Source organism: Dermacentor andersoni, chromosome 8 (genome assembly GCF_023375885.2).
Source record: "Dermacentor andersoni chromosome 8, qqDerAnde1_hic_scaffold, whole genome shotgun sequence".
Taxonomy (NCBI): domain Eukaryota; kingdom Metazoa; phylum Arthropoda; class Arachnida; order Ixodida; family Ixodidae; genus Dermacentor; species Dermacentor andersoni.
The window spans coordinates 97,161,365-97,180,376 of NC_092821.1; the positions used below are offsets into that span (position 1 = coordinate 97,161,365).

A 19,012-nucleotide genomic window follows, 5' to 3' on the forward strand; every position below is an offset into this window, starting at 1 on the left:
GGAGGTTCAACTCAGCCTATCCAAGCGTTACGCAGTCCGCAAAGCATGCCGCACGCCGACTATATAAACAAAAGAGAAATGAGTGCCGGCCCCAATACGATCGCTATTTTTGCCATCAACCTAAAACACAGGAGGAGACGAGCGCGTAGTACCTCGTACTTGCAAATCGAGTTTTTCCTTTCCTTTCGGTTTCGCCGCCTGCCCCTGCTCCCTGCTCATGCTTTCTCATGCCTGCTCCCACATGCGAAACTGTCCACGCTGGCGGCGCGCAAATCGGCGGCCGCTTTCCCTCTCTCCACCAACAGAAACATGGCTGACCCGTGATCTGTTGGCTGCGCTCGCGCGTCGCGGCGTTCTTTCGGCGCCGTGTCGAACAAATTGCCGCTTCCCTCCGCTTGCATTACAAGGAACACGGCCATGGAAGGTGTGCTGTGGAAGTGGACCAATTACTGGAACGGTTGGCAGCCTCGATGGTTCATCCTGGACAAGGGTATCCTGACGTACTACAAGTCCCAGGACGAGGTGGGTCTCCTTGAGCGGCCGTCGGCAGAGCGCCGGAAACCGAAGCCGCGCTGTTTCGCTGTCAAACGCTTAGCTCTGTCACGCCTCCGTGGCCATAGTGTCCTGTCATCTGTCAACGTTACGCCGCCCTTTAAGCCGGCTGCATGAGGCAGCACAGCACCACTTCTAAAGCGACGCTGCTGGCCCGCGTGATCCCGGCAGCGTGATTCTAATTCGCGCATCCAGAGAAGCTGGTTGTATTAGTTTCGTTCCCCTCTCTCTCGAGCGTCGTGCCGGTCGTCTCTCAAATTTCGCCGTTAGCGCAGCATGGAGTGCGCCTACGGCCCCGTTTTGCTTGAGTTGCGGTGTCCTTTCATTGACAGCGCAAAACTTATCGCCAAACATATGTCAACGTCGTAGCGCTCGACAGATGTGGATCGCCGATTTGGCTACTCGGAAATTTAGACATGTTAGTTAGCACCGTTAACAAACTGTGGCTGGAACGCATAGCCCGCGTGCTCGCGCTTTGTGAAAGAACGTGGCGTAAGGTGCCGAATGTTCTTTTTAGCGCACTTCGAAACTGGCATGTTGGCAGGAAATTAAATTTGTTTAGACGCCGTGCGATTGCTGTGGCGCATTGCAACGACTGCTTGGTCGCCCAACATGTGTGAGCCTCGTAGTCATAGAAACGAGAGATGTTTATCAAGCGCTGGATTAGCTATTGCGAGAAAAAAAAAAGGCGTTTCCAATCTTGCATAGCTGCGCTTTTGAGAAACAGCCAGTTTAGGACTGGTTAGCGAGCTAGCACCTACGATTGGGTAGGAACGCGATGCAGGAAATGAGAAATCCGCTTAGTGGATGTCACAACCAGTTACAAAAGGAAAACATGTTTGCCATCGCTTCTATCGCTTCCATTAATTTCCATTAGAAACTAATTGTGAAAACATGTTTACAGGAAACACTGTTTGTTTCCTTGTATGTGGAAACATTCAGAGCTTGCTCTTTGCAGATATGAGAGTTGCCCTGCTAGAAAGATAAGCCATTGTTGTCACTGATAAGCCTCCATCCCACCTTGGCAGGTTGATCTCTACTATCGCCTTTGCTTTTGCTTGTCATGGCTTGACATAAATGTAGGTCTTACACCGATATGTGTTTTACGGACTTTCCGGGCTGTATCTGAGGTGTTGCCTCAGGTCATTGTATATCGTTAGTAAGGCCAACTAGCGCTGAAACTTCACTTGTCAACAGCAGTGCCATGACACAGACTACTGAGTTTAGGAAACGCTTTTGAATAGCACATATTGGGATTCTGCATCGGTGACTTCATCGCTCATGTTGAGGCACACGTGTCCAGCTCCTGAGCTGACTGGGCACCAGCGTGCTAGGACATAACAGCGCACGCACTCCTCATAATGTGCATGGCCATGGACAGACCCTGGCTGGGCATATCGGGCTAGAGCAAAAGTTGGTATAGGCACATGTCTGTTGCCGTTTTAAATATTGTACCATTTTCATGGCCTGTGTACCATACGGCGGCAGCATGTTTTAATTGCACACTCGAACTGCCATAGCACTCCCTGACCAGCACCAGTTCCCCATATGCTGTTATAGCAGCTCCTTGGTATAGAGCAGTCCTATGATCACATATCAACCACTAAAAAAAATTGTCAGAACCCGCCTCATGATGAATGTCGACGGTAATGCAGTTAGCATTGAAGCAATGCAGTGGCACTCCGTATTACCACCGCTGACAGGCGTCATGTATGAGGCGTGTGGTAGATTCTGCATCCTCTTCGAGCTCCCACTGTTGCTTGTGGCAGTGGCCAGTTTGGCCTAAGTATACGTAGCACAACTGACCAGAACCTTGTCGATTACTTCTGGCACACAACAGATGAATGTGATGATGTGTAATGCTAATCGCATTAACATAGACAGTCATCTTCCTCTTCGAGCTCACACTGCTGCTCGCGGACTCAACCAGCAGTGACCCACGTTGGCATCGAAGAGGTTCATTGAAGAGTGGCACGTACCCCAGTACTCCAAGTTGCTCCTTCGGTTGGCTTTGAACTCGGTTGCATCAGCACAAAAGCCTATTAGACCACGTACTACCCAGTGGCTCATGTTGGTGGGAAAACAATTTGGCGTGGACAAACGGACCGACAAAAACATACCGTAAACTTGGTGAAGTTGCCAAAGAATGCTGATCACATCAACAAAGACTGCTTAAAGATTTTCGGAAAAAAGGTACTCTTTGGGAGCAAGCAAAAGTCATAGTCCTTGTGAGATGATTATTCCCATATGTCTGCTAATGTTTCTGCAGCTGACATTGCACAGAAGAGCCTGAGCCTCCTCTGGCTAAAATGTAGTAGCTGTTGCTGTTACTGCTTGTTACATTCGACAAACCTGCAAAGTTATTCTTTTTTTTATCCCTCTTTGATTGTTTGCTGCTCCCTTTCACACCAGCAAAGATTTTCTTTTTTTTTATTAGGCGAGGTTTAATGTTCCCAAATAACACAAGAGGTAGGAGAACCACCACACTTATGGGGCTCTTTAACATTCTCCCAAAATGTGGTGGATGAGTGTTCTTGCATTCTACATCCATCAAAATGTGGCTGATCTGCTTATAATTGCTGAACAGGTTACTCTGTTGGCAAACTCCAAGTTGATAAATCACTCTTCCACATTTTTTGTGCTGCTGAAACGGCTCATGCAGGCAGTAGTACTGTAAGTGACCATTGTAAAAACTTTATTATTTTCCCCGTGAAATCTCGCCACCGCTTCTGCTTGTACTCCTTTAGGACTACTGCACTAAATTTCATATAAAGAATGCAGCAAGCACCCATATCTCCAGGGCTCTGTTCTGGGCACACCATTATTCTTAATATGCATAAATAATTTACCACACTCTAGCCTCTTCTATATGTATATATGTGGGTGATACTGCAATAAAGACCACTGATAAATCTCTCGAGTCATCAGTTGCTAAATTAAACACGTACCTGGTAAACATACCAAGTCATGGCTGTAAAAAAACAGGTTGCAGTTTAATCTCAAGTTTGTAGTCTTTAGCTCTCACCGAAGGCAACCAATTCATATTCTGTGTATCTCATGTAGATCACGTTTAATTGAAGATGACAGTGCTGCACATTTGTAGCTGCTGGACTTGAATCTTGTATGATTGATGTCCTGCAAGACAGGTTTAGTATGACAATGAGCATATATCGCGCATGGTTTACACTAAGCTCCTGGAAATGAGGTGAAACTATTGTGATTAATTATTTCGTATAAGTTAGTCCAAAATCACTTCTCCTGTCAGTGTCTACAGCAGCTGTAGCGTTCTTTGTGGCACACCCCAACTTCCATAATACATCTGTTTTCATGTTAAATCAACTTCAACCTCTAATGCTATAACGCATGTTTTAACCCAACAAAATGCCTTGTGTGATGATCTCGGCATTTCTAATCCCCATGTGTGCTCTTTGACTGATTTCTATTTTTGTCCTTAATCAAAATGTTGTTGTTGTTGTTGCTGTTGTTGTTGTATACCATTTGTTCAGATGTCGTGCTTCATTTTCTTTTTGCCTTTGTCAATTCACAAGTGCACCTTTACCGAGGCTCATAATTGAATATGGGCACTTCAGAAATAAACAAATTGAATTGATTGTAATTTGAAGTATCGCAGTCACATCAAATAGGATAGAAAAGAATATAGTATATGGCAGGCGCATCAATACAGCTCACCTTTCTTTTAATGAATCTGTGCCTATCCATCTCTATTACTCCTTTATTAACTTATATTAATTGAAGTACATTCTACTGGGGAAATACATAAAGCGCATACCTAATGTTGTTGTAAACTTTGCAAAATGACCCTATAAGTTGCTTACATGTAGCACATTGCGTACTAATGGCAAACAAGTTCTTCGTGACAATAATATTCTCACTGTTGACCAGCTAGTTGATTAAAATGTTGGCATACTTAAGTTCAAATTTCTCCATAATAAAGTTCCCATTATATTATACTCAGCAGCATATCTGGACAATTGTAACAATACAAAGTTTGCTTCCCTCGCCAAAAGTACCTGGCTGTGGTGAACAGTTCTCTTTTAAGCTATTTCATTTTGGGACAAAATACAATCTCCAGTAAGATCGTCTCGGTGTACTGACTCACTTAAGATGCCTTTGAAGAAATATTTAAGGATAGAGGGAGAACTAATTAAGCTGTTTTCGCTTGCTCTATTGGCGTGAAGTGTATTTTTCTGTCTCCTGTAGTATTATTTTTATAAAGTAATATTATTATTTTTATAAATTACACATTTGTATCATTTTTCTTGCATTGTTGCTTTAATATCCGTCTTTTTTTTTTAATATGTCCACCACTACTTGTTATAGAGCCAAGTTTCTTTTAATGTTATGCTTTGCCCATTTATGTGTTAATATGTTTTGTTGTTGCAATTTAATACTTCTCATATGTTTAACATTACAAGAGGTCCCCATACAGCCACTGGCTGTGGAACCTCCTCTTGTATAAAAGATGTATAAATGTTTGTACATCTATAGCAACAACAATTCGAATTCTGCATTGAGTGATGAGGTTGTGGATTCAATTCCTGGCCGCTGTAGCTGTGTTTGTATAGGGCAAGATGCAAAGGGCACTTGCATACCAAGCTTTGGCAGTATGTTAAAGAAAGTCCGAGGTGATCAAGTATAATCTGGAGCCTTGCACTACGACATTTATTGTTACCTCTGCTTTGGGATGTCAAAACCAGTCAGTCAGTCAAGGTGTTGCTCATGCAGTGTACTTGAGGACTTGGCTCATATATTTTGTAGGCGCTTGACAGCCTCAAGGACTGTCTTGGAGTTCTTTAGACCTTCATCACAATGTATGCCTTGAACCGAAAATGTTTTGGGCCTTTTGATAGCACTGCTTTTCTTTTGACCATGCAGTGTGCCACTAGCCTTAAACTCCCTGTAGTATCCAGTTTACGTTTCCTTTTGTTGTGAAATTTTTACTAACTTTCGCTTCGTCAGTCATGCTTTTCATTTGTATTCATCTCTCACCCTAATAGTAGACATGCCTTGTAGAGGCTTATACAGTTTGCATATCTGTGTATTTTGTAAGCATGTTCTTTTAAATTTTTACTCTTCTCTCATGGTTAGTCATACTTCTCGTATTTCTCCATCTGCCTATAATCATCAAGAATAGTGTGCCAGGCATATGGCTACGCGAATCCCATGATCTTGTTCTGCGAGTGAGACGTGCAGTAATATTCACCATTTCCCCCCCTTTCTCCACACCAGGTGAATCAGGGCTGCAAGGGCTCGGTAAAGATTTCAGCATGCGAGATTGTGGTGCACCCAACGGACAACCGGCGGCTGGATCTGGTGATTCCGTCGGAGCAGCACTTCTACCTGCGGGCGCCCACACCGTCCGAGCGGCAGCAGTGGCTTGTGGCGCTGGGCAGCTCCAAAGCAGCTACAGCGGCAGCCAGTAGCCATGCAGCACAGCCGCCCCGGCTCGGAGGAGGCGGAGGTGACCCCGAGGGCAGCCTGCGGGCCAAAAAGGCCGAGCTGCGGCTCTACTGTGACCTCCTCATGCAGCAGGTACCCAATGAAAGAATTCTCACCCAGCAATGATGACGCATCGAGCTCTTTTTATTAATTGCAAAAGCAATCATACGGACACTCTGCTTTACTCGCAGCATCAGTGTCATGTCCTAGAGACACGCTCTCCTGACCAGCTGCAGTTCGCCTGAAGCAGCTAAAGAGAATGCGAAGCTGGTGTTTCACACACACTACAAGTAACATGCCTCTGTTTAACAAGATGTGCTGTGCTGGAACTCCAGCATGTGAATGCTAGTTAAGAAAAAGAGCACTTGGAAGCATGGGCGACACTTCGTGAGATGCTGGCCACAGCACAACTGATGACAAAACCTTAAGCGCAGGAAAGATGAATACACTAGCTTGTCTCGTGTGGTTGCATATTGAGGCTGAAGACTACCTGCCGAGTGCTCTCCGACCTGTCCACATGTTACAGCACCTGCACATCTTGTATTGATTAACCAGCAGTGCTAACCAACGAGTGTCCTGGAAGTATATCTTGGCTGATCCACTATAAGCTATTCCAATCTTTGATGGTTTCTGCTCAATGATTTTTCAACACAGTCACTGAAAACGGCATCCCCATTTCATGATGGCAGCGAACATAACCACACATTCTGCATATGCATTAGGTGTGCATTGCTCGAGCCCCAACGGTGCCGATTCGAGAAAGAAGCTGCAACAACAAAGGAAGCAGAGCAGACACTGATGGAATGTGTCCTTTCACTGATTTGAAAGAAAATTGTTTTATGCCACAAAGAGCTCTAGGCCCAAGAGTGCAAACGAAATTTAAGACTAACGGAAAGGGATTAAGAGAGATTTAATAAAATCATAAGGATTATATTAGACAGCTTGTAGTATATCGAAAGTGCAGGTAGCTTACGTTTTAATTGAGATTAAGAATTGGAGTTGAGGCAGAATTAGGGAGAAAGTGTATTTGTTTGGGCAGGTTGATAACGCATGATCATTGATTCTGTGTTGGTAACACATGAAAGAAACAAGTACAAAGGAGTAACAGAGACTCGCATAATGCCAAGTTTGGCCCTATCTCTCCATTGTGCTAATTTTGTCTTGTGCTGCAAAAGCAGAGGAGATAAGGGAATCGGATGGTGCCTTCAGATACAAGGCGGTGGTAATGGGAAATCACTAGCAGAGGCCTTTGTCTTACAGTGGTCATAAATAAGCTGATGCAGTGATAGGCTGGCAGACTCGAGTCCACTCACTCAGACCTGCGAGCGAGACTCAGACCTGCGAGCGAGTCCAAGTGAGCCCACCTAATTAGAATTTTGTAGAGTCCGAGTTCAAGTGAGCCCAGCAGAGTAAGATTTCGATAAGTCTGAGTGAGGCCCCAAGCGAGAAATACCTTCTTTGAGTGAGTCTGAGTTCCACTTATTTTGCCAACCTGTGGCTGCAGCTGATGATAATAAAACAATGTGTAAGAGGGTGTATCGAACGTTGATAAAATGAAGTGATGGTGTGAACCAAGATAAAGGTGCACAAAATCATGAGCATGGCACACATACATGAGATCTCAGTGCTATAGCATCTAAACATCATTGCTGCAGCCTTCCATTTCAAGTCACCACAGAGTATGGATACACAGATATCTTAAAGGTATGAATCTGAGTATATAGGATCCTAAAACTCTACAATGCTAAATACACATCTCACTTTTTAGCATACAAGCTGTTAGTGGCCAACTCTCTTTCGAAAGCGAGTGAATCTGTGGTGCATACAGCAAGCACGTGTACAGTATATGATGATCATTCCTTTTAGGTAGCCTACACAGCCTATAGACATGTTTTTATCACTACGAACACGGCCACTGTCCCAATGAAAATGTAGGTTACTGTTGACCTTACACAAAATGCTCACAAAAATGAGTTTGGTACTTCTGCAGCACGATTGCAACATCTGGCACTAGTAAGCACATACTATGACTGCTTGAGTTATGTACACTGCACTCTACAACACTAACCTTGTTCATAGCTGTTTGTTGTCATTTTTATTTGTTTCAGTATGGAGCGTAGAGTGCTTGATATATGCAATCCTGTTTCAGGTGCACACCATCAAGACCTCACAGAGCGGAAGCGAAGAGGACGCTGCCAAGGCAGGTGAAGCAGCTGACTTGCTGCAGGCTACCTGTGACACCTTCATCACCACACTGGAGGATTGCATGCGCCTGGCTGATGCAAACTTCACATACGAGCTGCCACACCAGGAAGTCCGAGACTCTGCCCTCCCACACGAGGCCCCACCACCCATCGCACCCGTGGTCCCAAAGTCCCTGCAGAGCGCTCATCCTTCCTCTCGGCGCCGGCGGAAGTCCAGCTCTGTGTCCTCTTCCTCGGCTACATCTGGAGCTGCCTCTTCCACGATGTCCACACTGGACAGTGCCAGGCAGCGAGGTCAGCGAACCGACCAAAGCACTGACGGGGTACCATGCAGTTCTGGGCCTGTTCAGTCCAGTGCGACGTCACCCGGTTGCACAACAACCTCGTCTCAGTCTTCTGCTGCCACCAACCATGTGACGCCGCCTGCTGATTGTGTGCCATTGCCAGGCAGTGCAGAAAGTTCAGACCACACAGAGTCTTCATCTGCCGCTGACAGGGCCATCATTACCTCGACAGACCAGCTTAGTCCAGTGGTCAATGGGAGCCTTTCGGGTCATCTGAATCAGCCACGCACCTTCTTCTCCGTGATGGAGCACAGCTTCATCGACATCGCTCTAGGCACTGGCATTCCAACAGAACAGTTCCTCAACAGCTGCCGTTCCATCCTGGCTGTATTTGATGTCCTCGGCTCAACGGCATTTGTCCCAGTCAAGATGGACATCCAGGGCAACATTGGCAAGCTGCAGTCCAGGTACGACTCGGACCCGTCTCGCTTCAACATGCTCCTCGACATGGTGCAGCAGGAGGTCGATTCAGCCACGAACACCGCCCGCAACTCCGCGACAGATGCACTCCTGTGGCTGTCTCGTGCACTGGCATTCATCCATGCATTCTTGGAACAGATCCAGTCGGGGAACCCCGTCCTCACGGACTGTGCCTCAGTGGCGTACGGTGCCACCCTCAAGTGCCACCATGGCTGGGTGGTACGGAGCATCTTTGCCGTAGCGCTGCGGGCCATGCCTGAGCTGGAGCCATTTATAGAGGCCATGGCTCCTTCATCTGAGGACTTTGAGCACCCGGACTACCGGAAGCAGCTGTTTTCCGACAGCAGAGTGTACCTGCAAGCTCTGCAGGAAGTGCTTGACACGCTCAACAATTTCTACACTGAGAATGCGCTCGAGCCACCTCTCCAGAAATCTTGAGCTTTCGAGTCCCTTGTGCCCTTCGTGCGTGGATCAATAGGTCAGCCCATGACGAGGACCAGGAGCTGGAGACTCATGCAGCGAGACAGTGTGCCAAAACTGAGCATAGGCAATGAAAGGCAGACTACACACAATGCAGTGACTGGAAGTGTTAGTGTGTATGCGTGTAGGCACGAGGCACCTGCGTGCGTGTTTGTAATAATTTAAACACAGGGCACATTCCCTGGTATAGTCAGATTCCATGAGAGAAAGTGAGTTGCTAGTCAGTTCACCTGGTCACTGGGTAGGCACACTTTTTGTAATGTTGCATGTAGTTAGGTAAAACAACTTGTTGCCACTTGGCCTAATCAATGACTTCCGTGCTGACATAACTGGCACTCTTAACCTTGGACCAACTTCAGGGCCTTCTGCTTGCAGCTTTCAAGTTTACGGAATTCAAAGCTCTCTGGTGTGCTACCATTTGAAACTCGATGTCACGAAAAGCGAGTTGCGGAAGAGGTAGCATTTATCAGCAATTTTATCAGTGCAATGTTTATCAGTGTTGTCAGGCATTGACAGCAAATAAAGGCAACATGCTGTTTGAAATGGACAATGCAGCTTCTCTGCCAGCGTTTTTCACTTTGCATGAAAGCGCATAGAGAGCTCAAAACATATAAAGCAGCCTCAAAAACATTTCCCCAGCAAGAATATGACTTGTCTGTTTAAACGAATGCTATGAATGCAGAGTGTATATTCTATTTGAATGCATTTATAAGGTGCCATCTTTCATCCTCTACAGAATATGCTACTTGGTTTATAAGCCACCCAACATTTTTTTTTTTTTTTTTTTTTTTTTTTTTGTAGGTAAGATGGAGGCACTGCTGAAAGCTGTATGCTTTTGGGTCTTTTGTGCAGTTTGTGATAGCATTGGTATGAGCACATCCTTTTTCTTTTTAATGACACTAGATTCTTTTTCTCTTTAACGACAGTAGATCTAGACACTGTCAGCATACAAAGAATTATTCAAAGTGTGCCAGCAGTTTCTTTCAGGCAGGTTCATCTGCCCGGATCATCAGTGACACTGACTGTTCCATGTGAAATTTCTGCCATCCAAACATTGTTTTCGACACTAACTAAAAGCATTGGTGACGATCAAGCATAAGATGTCCTCTGCTCAAGGCAGCATGCCCTTTGCTCCTCTCGATTTCAAATGAAATCGAGACACTGCAAGAGCTTGGCTCCTTGCTTAGAATTTAACATTGACTTTATTATAAAGTATGCTTGTGCAACCTGAGCAAGCATTGGTAGGATATTTATACACTATGCTGATACAGTGTGCATCAATTTTAACCTTGACATTTGAGCAATCTTAAACAATAGTGACAGGCATGCATTAGGCAGAGGTCTGTTAAGCATAGACCTGTGTGCAGCCCTGCACGTATGCTTTAGCCGCATACGTTTGTTGAGTAGCACAGTGTTTTCTGCAAAAATTTACATAGGCAACTCTGGTGCTATTGCCTGTGGGAACTGCAAGTATGACGGTTCAGCCAGCTTGGGAATCGGGTAGTAGATGGATTCGCCTAGATTTTGTCCTGGCTTCAACCGGCCTTGCGACTTTCCAAATTTTTTCAGCAATAGCTGTATAAATGCAATAGTTCGCAATGATTGTGCTTGTGTGCAAAGACGTGTATGCTCCATGCATATAGAAAAATATGATTGCGTGAAAATTTAGGAAGATAAAGCACAGTAAACAACACCACAAGAATGTCTGACACACCAACCACGAAGACAAGACAAATCCATATACTGTTCATCATTCCTATGGTAGCTGAACAATCACAGTGCCAGACGTCCCTCTAGTAATACTATTTGTAGAAAACTTCATGTGCAGTACTGTATAAGTGTTACCTCAGTTACATGGATTGCGTAACATTAGACATTAAACCATGCTAGTGTGCGTAGAGAAAGGGTTGTGTGCTTCATTTTAGAGACCAGAGACGAGTTTCAGATCCTAGCTGAGGGAATAGTGAGCCGTACGATCGAAAGCCGGTAGTCAACTGGCAACACTACAATGTTTCTGCACTGACTATTCTGTCCATTGTCGTGGCCAAGCACATTCCATAATTAAGCCAAAAAGCGATTTTTACTCTATGCTGTGATTCTGCCTTTCTGTCCTGTCAGTTTGGCTATGCTGTTTTCACTGCGGAAGATGTGGAAAGGATAACAGTGGATAGCCCAACTTGTAGCTGTTCGAGATGGCGCACCAATTTTCTGGAGATCCCATGTTTTAAATATCCGTGGCAGGGATTAGCCAGCCACTGGTTCAATAGAAATGAAATTATATGTTGAATTGTCCAGTGGGCTTTAGTGCTCTATGTGTCATGGTGCTATCATCATCATCTTCAAGCGGCAACTAGCTTAGATGCACATTTTTGTTTGTTTCATTTCTAACGTAGTGTTTGCCAACACTTCCAGCACGTAGTACCCATTGCTTTGCTTGGTGCTTAAAGTGGCCAGTTGAACCACCACGTCTGTGAAGTGCCTGCTTTATCTGACATCACAAATTGTGTCCAGTGCATTGGCTATTTGCAACATTGGGCTCATGTATTAAGTTCATTAACATTATGTTTTTCTAGTTATTGTAGTGTTTCAGCAGTGACTGCCTATGGGCACTGCACATCTTGTGCGGTGCCCATGTTAGTGTATGCATAAAATGCTGAAGCAGCACATGTGAACCAGACTACAAGAAGCAGTCCTTGTCTCATGCAAGCTGTTTCAGTATGAACAAATATAAAACTCTACTGTATTTCCATTCTTTTAGAATTTGTGCTTTGACCTGCAAGGGAACACTTATTTGTAGCTTGCAACTTCCGCACAGGCACTCTGCATTTGTTCTATACCTGCTGTGAATCATTGTCTGCTTTGTCACCTCTCTTCATTAAATTCTTAGGCATTTTAGCATTTATATTTTTTCAGTAATTCCAAGTTTCTGGTCAGAGTTACTCATTCTTTGAGAGCCCACCCAGACTTTGCCATTCCTTCACATTGTAGAGTTTTGCAAGCAGGTCATTGTTTCCAAATGCATGGGCATCAAGTGCCTCGTCTCTGATCTGGTGTTAGTTCTTGGAAGTGTTCCTGCCACTGTGTCTGGTAGTTCCACTCATTTAATTTGCGCTGTGCCACAACGAGTCAGTGAACAAGTCTGGTCTTGTTTGCAGCATCATTTATTACATCATCTTGCCTGAAGATTATAGCGCGTCACTGTTCTTGCTCTAGGTCTGATTTCTTCCTATCATTAGGAGTATCTATGCTTGAAAGTGGTGGCAGAATGTGACAGCAGGTCATCGACATAGCCTGCAGCTTGGGCTAAATGTGCATATTGCTGTTGATAGATTCTTGTAGATAGGCCACACCATGGCATAACATGGCACAAGTGCATTTGGCAGTTGGTTCTGTTGAAATCCTTCACTGCTCCTTTGATGTAAAGGCCACTAATGCTGCGCTGTTGCTGCTGATGTAATGCAAACTGCATTGGAGCAGCATAGCAAAAATTTAAGCATATGGGGCAGTTTAGTAGCCAAACTTCCCATGCTAGCTGTAGTAGCTGGATTTTGTTTCCGCAGGCTGTCTTTGCTTCTGCAGCTTTTAGAGTCAGACGAGTCGAAGATAGAGTGGTAGTATGCACAAATTCATTCCTGTTCTTTTATGTTTTGTCCTCAATGAAGGCAGCATGTTGTATGAAGTGATGTACGGTAGTTTTGTGTCAAAGTGTACTGTAATATAAGGTTATCGCACTTAAGGTTTATTATGCATCTAAATGTACATATATGTACAAACTGTGGTGGAGCTGTGCCTTTGTATTCAGCTTTATAGCGTGCCAGTGGTTACACGAGCAACTTATACAACATCCTGTCGCATGTGGCAGCTTTAGTTGTGAAGTTGAAATCTTGTCAAATAAAAGTGTCACATGTACGGAGCCATAGTAAATGACTTGTAGCAGGGCAACTGTCGTGATGACCGGTTTGCTTTGTTGTGGCAGCAACTGCAACAGCATATTGACGTCCGACTATTTGTGCATCATTCTGTACAACAGGTGGATCGGTAAGTGTCTATAGATTGAATATTTACGGAGAAAGAAAAAGCCGGCCGTGTGGTAAATTTATACGTAACTGCAACTTAACCACACTATACTAGTAACGTCTGAAACATGGCGTACATGACACGTTTCCAGCACTTGCAATGTTTCTTGTGTTCATGCAGCAAGCAAAAGCATAGCGTTTGAATCGTAGGAGTGCTTCTTGTTGAACTAGTTGGTGATGCAGAGCTATTAGAAGAGGAGCACAAATTAGCAACACAGAGAGGAAGAAGAGGGTGAGTGCCGTCCTGTTTCCTTCCTCTGTGTGTCAATTTGTGCTCTGCTTCTAATAAATTGCCTTTTAGATTCATTTCGGTAAGCTAGAGAGAGCCAACAAACGGCACAGACGCTGTGCTGAGAGGAATTATCCTCTTGTAATTGTAACGCCGTGCTCGTCTCTTTATTGTGTTTTATTGTTTTTCCAGGAATCAATTTTTCGCAAGAGTTGTTGTCTAAAACAGGCATCAGCGACATATTTTTGGGTCCCGCAATTGCATCCGGCACATTCAGCCTGCGAAAGCATAGCCCTTAAGAGTGTCCTTTTAAATCCAAAGGGCGTTGCTTTATGGCTCATGGATTTGGACACCACCTATACAGCCAGTCTGCATTTACCACAGAGGAAGGAAAAAGTTAGGAGAGAGCATTACGTCATGCAGCCAGCCTTGGCAAGCAAACGCTCCGTGAAGCCAGTCCCTTCGCACAGTGGCAGCCCAACACATACGTGATCTCGTGCGTCGGAATCATGGAGTAAAAATCGAGATTTGCTGAGATGTTTGGTTCCCAGAAGCTATGCAAGTAGTTTATACTAAGGTGAAAGCCTTAAATGCCTCATCAGACGGTGGCCTTGAAAACGCGGCATGCGGTACAAAAAATAATGTGAACTCGCCTTGCGCAGAGATACGCTAGTGCCATTGCTCGCGCGTTCGTCATCGTGGTCTTTCACAGCTGGCTCCGATGCTGCTCATCATGCTAGCGTTCCCATACACAGCCCCTCGCGCCATTGCATGCCATTGCTCTCGCGTTCGTCGTCTTCTTGCACAGCTGGCTCCGATGCTGCTCATCATGCCAGCGTTCCCATATTGCCCCTCGCACCATTGCATGTTATTGCTCTCGCATTCGTCGTCTTCTTGCACAGCTGGCTCCGACGCTGCTCATCATGCCAGCGTTCCCATATACTGCCCCTCGCTCCATTGCATGCTATTGCTCTCTCGCGTTCATCGTCGTCTTCTTCACAGCTGGCTCCTATGCAGCTCATCACGGCAAAAAAAAAAGAAAAGAGAACCGAAGTTAATGAAGATGGAGTTAATTCAGGCACTCGAACCCGGTGGTAGTCGAACCCTCGAGCTTATGCGGGAGTCAAACCAGCGACCTTTGGTGTTAAGGCGAAGTTAACTAAGGTACAGTTAATTAATATATGGTTAATTAAGACACTTGAACCCTCGACCTATGGTAGGAGCCGAACTCACGACCTTTGGTGTTAATTAAGGTAGCGTCAAAACTAAAGTAACGTTTAACAGTCTCGGAAGAGAACAGCAGTTTACGATAGGTAGCGAGGCACTGGAAGTGGTAAGGGGATACATATACTTAGGGCAGGTAGTGACTGCGGATTCGGATCATGAGACTGAAATCATCAGAAGAATAAGAATGGGCTGGGGTGCGTTTGGCAGGCATTCTCAGATCATGAACAGCAGGTTGTCATTATCCCTCAAGAGAAAAGTGTATAACAGCTGTGTCTTACCAGTACTCACGTACGGGGCAGAAACCTGGAGGCTTACAAAAAGGGTTCTACTTAAATTGAGGACGACGCAATGGGCTATGGAAAAAGAATGATGGGTGTAACGTTAAGGTATAAGAAAAGAGCAGATTGGGTGGCGGAACAAACGCGAGTAAATGACATCATAGTTGAAATCAAGAAAAAGAAATGTGCATGGGCAGGACATTTAATGAGGAGGGAAGATAACCGATGGTCATTAAGGGTTACGGACTGGATTCCAAGGGAAGGGAAGCGTAGCAGGGGGCGGCAGAAAGTTAGGTGGGCGGATGAGATTAAGAAGTTTGCAGGGACAAGATGGCCACAATTAGTACATGACAGGGGTTGTTGGAGAAGTATGGGAGAGGCCTTTGCCCTGCAGTGGGCGTAACCAGGCTGATGATGATGATGAAGGTAGCGTCAATTCAGGCACTCGAACTCACGGCCTCTGGTGGAAGAAAACAAGTAATAAGAAGTAACAACGCATTCGAATGACAATGTCAGGTAATTTAATTAATTTCTCTTGAGCGTGCAGGCTTTCGCCTTCACCCTCTTTGGCGTATGCTAAAGCGCGCGCTTGTTCGGCTGCCTTGCCGGGGCTCTGCCTGCAGAGCGGCTAAAACCAACCGCGCAATTTGACGTGCGATCACGTTTTTGGCCGGCAGGTTTGTCTTCAGTCGCGTTGCACGATGCTCCCTGCTAACTCTTTCCTTCCGCCATGGCATTTACAAACACAGTCCACTAAACATGGCAGATTTATTCTTTTAGTTCCTAACTATGGCTGCAGTGGTCTCGGAGGCGATGGGCGTGTAGTACCGGAGTACACCTATCCTGTGAGTACACTTCGTCGTAGGCGATAAACTTTATGAGGTGAGTTCTTCGTTACGAAGCTGCGCCCTTTTGATAGCCGATATGTCGTGACCATTGTCGACTGTGGCATTTTGCGGTGTGTGCTGGGATGTGGAAGTAAATTGCGAGGAGGCTTATTACACGGCATGCGAACTTGCATTTTCTGTGCCGTTGTCATGTCGCTCATGAGGATAGAAGAAACTGCCGTTTGATCGTTTAAAACGTAATTCGGATCCCGGATAGCCAGTTGAGACGCGCGTCCTAATCGACAGGCGGAGTCAACGACCTAAAGGATAATGGAAACAGTACTCAGTAAACTTAAGGTGTGTCCATGTATATCTGCATCCTGTTGCCAAAAATGCCGCACCAACCAGCCCTAGTCGAAACTCTCGTAATAGCTGCATTTAGACCGAAAAACATTTATCCGTTGCTGTAACAATGTTAGCAAGCAAAACATTGCCAGCTGGCTGAGAATAAGATGTGGGCGCTCTTTTGTGCAGGTGGAACAGCGGCATACAGCGTCGCCGTACGTCACCGCGAAGTGATCATGACGTCGGAGCAGAAAGCGGACGAGGGCTCTCCTGCATCCTCACTCGTACAATCCTCACCCAATGACGACGTCACCGCCGCCCGCGAAGTCCATACTTTCTTCTCTACCATGGAGTGTAGCTTCGTCCAAATCAAAGAACCGAACGAGTCCAACATCGAAACTGCCGAGTTCCTGGCATGCTGCCGGTCCGTGCTTCCGGTGTTCAACGTCCTCGGGGGAAGAGTCTTTCATCCCATCAAGGCCGACATCCAGGGCAACATCGACAAGCTCAGCGAGAAATACAGCACGGACAAGGACAGCTTTGCCCGGTTGATGGCGATGCTGCAAAAGGAAGTTGACGAAGGCAGGAACGCAGCCAGTGGCCGAGCCATCGAAGCCCTCCTCTGGCTAAAGAGAGCTCTCGAGTTCATCCTGAGCTTCCTGTCCGAGATCCACAGTGGCAACGACAACCTGTCCGACTGCGCCACCAAGGCTTACAACGGGACATTGAGGCGGTACCACAATGTGCTCGTGCAGAAAGTGTTTGCCTTTGCCATCCTAGTGATGCCTTCGATGAAGACCTTCAAGCGCGACCTGGCGCCTAGCCCGAAGGACGCATCCCACCCTGACTACACAAAACAGCTGTACACCGACTGTGGGGAATATGTATCAGCCCTCCGTTCAGTTCTGGAAACAATCAACCAATATTACAGGCACCAGAATCTGGAACCCAGTCCATGATAGCCGTCTCCAGATGGCATGCCTTACTGCTTAAATAGACGTAATCTACATCGAAGAATATAATGCCCAGTGCTTTAAGGCTGTGATCCCACTACATAAGTTCAAGCGCACTTGCTACCTTTTTTTTTTTGCCTGTTATGTTTTTATACACTATAGGTGCAGTACCTGACTTCAGCAATGAAATTTGATATATCTTACAAATGCATCTCAAGAAAGGAGCTTTTTGTAACTTTGATGCAAGTGCAGGTTGCATACTGCTCTGTCTAGATGTATCTGTGCCTTTGTCCTTTTTAGCACTTTACATACATAACTTTGGCTGTAGTACGTGAAGTACGTAACAAATGAATGCTGTTTAATGTGCGCAAGACAAAAGACGTTTTATGCTCATGCAGGCGTGCGTTTTTTAATGTCGGCTACCCCACTTCTGATGTCTTGTTACGCAAAGTGAGGTCTGACCCACGTTGTCCCTCATTACTGTGCAATCATGCATGATATTATAGAGGCTGGAATAGAACTTCTAGCCTCTCTAACAATATTTTACATATCACTGTTGTGTGCAGTGGTGTCTAAATTTTTACGTGGAATTAAGAGTTATTGTTGTCTTATGTATTTTTTGACAAATAAAGCTATTTACCATTTTGCTTACGCAGTTTCTTGTGTATGTGGGTTCTAGAGCAATAAGACTTGCTTCTCACCAAGGTCTGCATGCATAGGAATGTCTCTGCATATTTACGCAGCTTAACAACCATGTGCATGCATCAGTTTATGGGAGAGCTTGCAGTGTTCATAATTATTGAAAGGCTTTACTGTGGTATCTTCCAAGTATCTAGTAAATCAATTGGAAGTGCTCAGTATGTGTGGATGTAACATGTCTTGTGGAGTGCTGAGAACGAATGAGGGGAAATGAAGCAGAAATACACCCAATAAGCCACCTTTTATCTTTCATCCTCCCCTAGTGAAGCAGCACAGGCATTAGTTGGTGAAACACACTTGATTAAGTATGCTGGTGGGATATGATGGATTGAGGCACGTAAACTTGAAGGTTTCAGGTTTATTTTGGCTGCAGATGTTTCCATTGTCATGCTTGCGAGCCATAGCTGCCTATATGTAATATGGCCATGTCTTCGGTAACAAAATGTTTTCAATAACTTCTTTTCCTTACGAGCTTTGCAAGCATAGCGCATGCAGACCCCTCCCAGTTGCAGGTTGTTTGGACACGTATTATCAACAATGATTTCGCCACACTTGTATGTAGATAGGATACAAGTGTGTGTGCGTGAATCCACATGTGCGCCTCCAGTAGTGGATGACCTGATCCCCCTCCCACCCCCCCTAAAGTTTGGGTATGCATGTGGCAAACTCGCGAAGACCTTCTTTCCAACTGTTGCTGTTCTTATGCTTCGGAGAGACAAGAAATGTTAACGAGTATTGAAGAGAAGCGGCCAGCATGTAAAAAACTCGCCGAGCCGCGCTTTCGTCGGAAATCGTCAGCGCGACGAGGAAGGCGCGCTAACTGAACACCGCGTACTCAGTATTGATATAGAGGCTACAAAGGATCGTACTGACGCAGGAGGCGGGGTGAACTTTCAGAAAGCGAGACACTTGCGCGAT

At 45.4% G+C, this 19,012-nt stretch overlaps 2 protein-coding genes across 2 annotated transcripts; both read left to right on the forward strand.

The window, feature by feature from the left end:
• The first annotated feature begins 287 nt into the window (after positions 1 to 287).
• On the forward strand, positions 288 to 13,373 carry LOC126529313 (pleckstrin homology domain-containing family A member 8-like). Its single transcript, XM_050176917.3, has 3 exons — positions 288 to 522; positions 5,803 to 6,105; positions 8,162 to 13,373. Exons 1-3 carry the CDS (start codon positions 418 to 420, stop codon positions 9,416 to 9,418), a joined length of 1,665 nt encoding a protein of 554 aa, XP_050032874.1. The 5' UTR covers positions 288 to 417; the 3' UTR covers positions 9,419 to 13,373.
• Positions 13,374 to 16,207: 2,834 nt separating this feature from the next.
• On the forward strand, positions 16,208 to 18,042 carry LOC126529315 (pleckstrin homology domain-containing family A member 8-like). Its single transcript, XM_055069767.2, has 2 exons — positions 16,208 to 16,228; positions 16,632 to 18,042. Exon 2 carries the CDS (start codon positions 16,679 to 16,681, stop codon positions 17,399 to 17,401), a length of 723 nt encoding a protein of 240 aa, XP_054925742.1. The 5' UTR covers positions 16,208 to 16,228; positions 16,632 to 16,678; the 3' UTR covers positions 17,402 to 18,042.
• Positions 18,043 to 19,012: the final 970 nt, after the last annotated feature.

Bases quoted from the DNA above. Each gene is read 5' to 3' on its own strand.
- LOC126529313 (XM_050176917.3), top strand. From the start codon at position 418: ATGGAAGGTGTGCTGTGGAAGTGGACCAATTACTGGAACGGTTGGCAG. The intron at 523-5,802 runs GTGGGTCTCCTT...TCTCCACACCAG, and splicing joins ACTACAAGTCCCAGGACGAG to GTGAATCAGGGCTGCAAGGG. The intron at 6,106-8,161 runs GTACCCAATGAA...ATCCTGTTTCAG, and splicing joins GTGACCTCCTCATGCAGCAG to GTGCACACCATCAAGACCTC.
- LOC126529315 (XM_055069767.2), top strand. From the start codon at position 16,679: ATGACGTCGGAGCAGAAAGCGGACGAGGGCTCTCCTGCATCCTCACTC.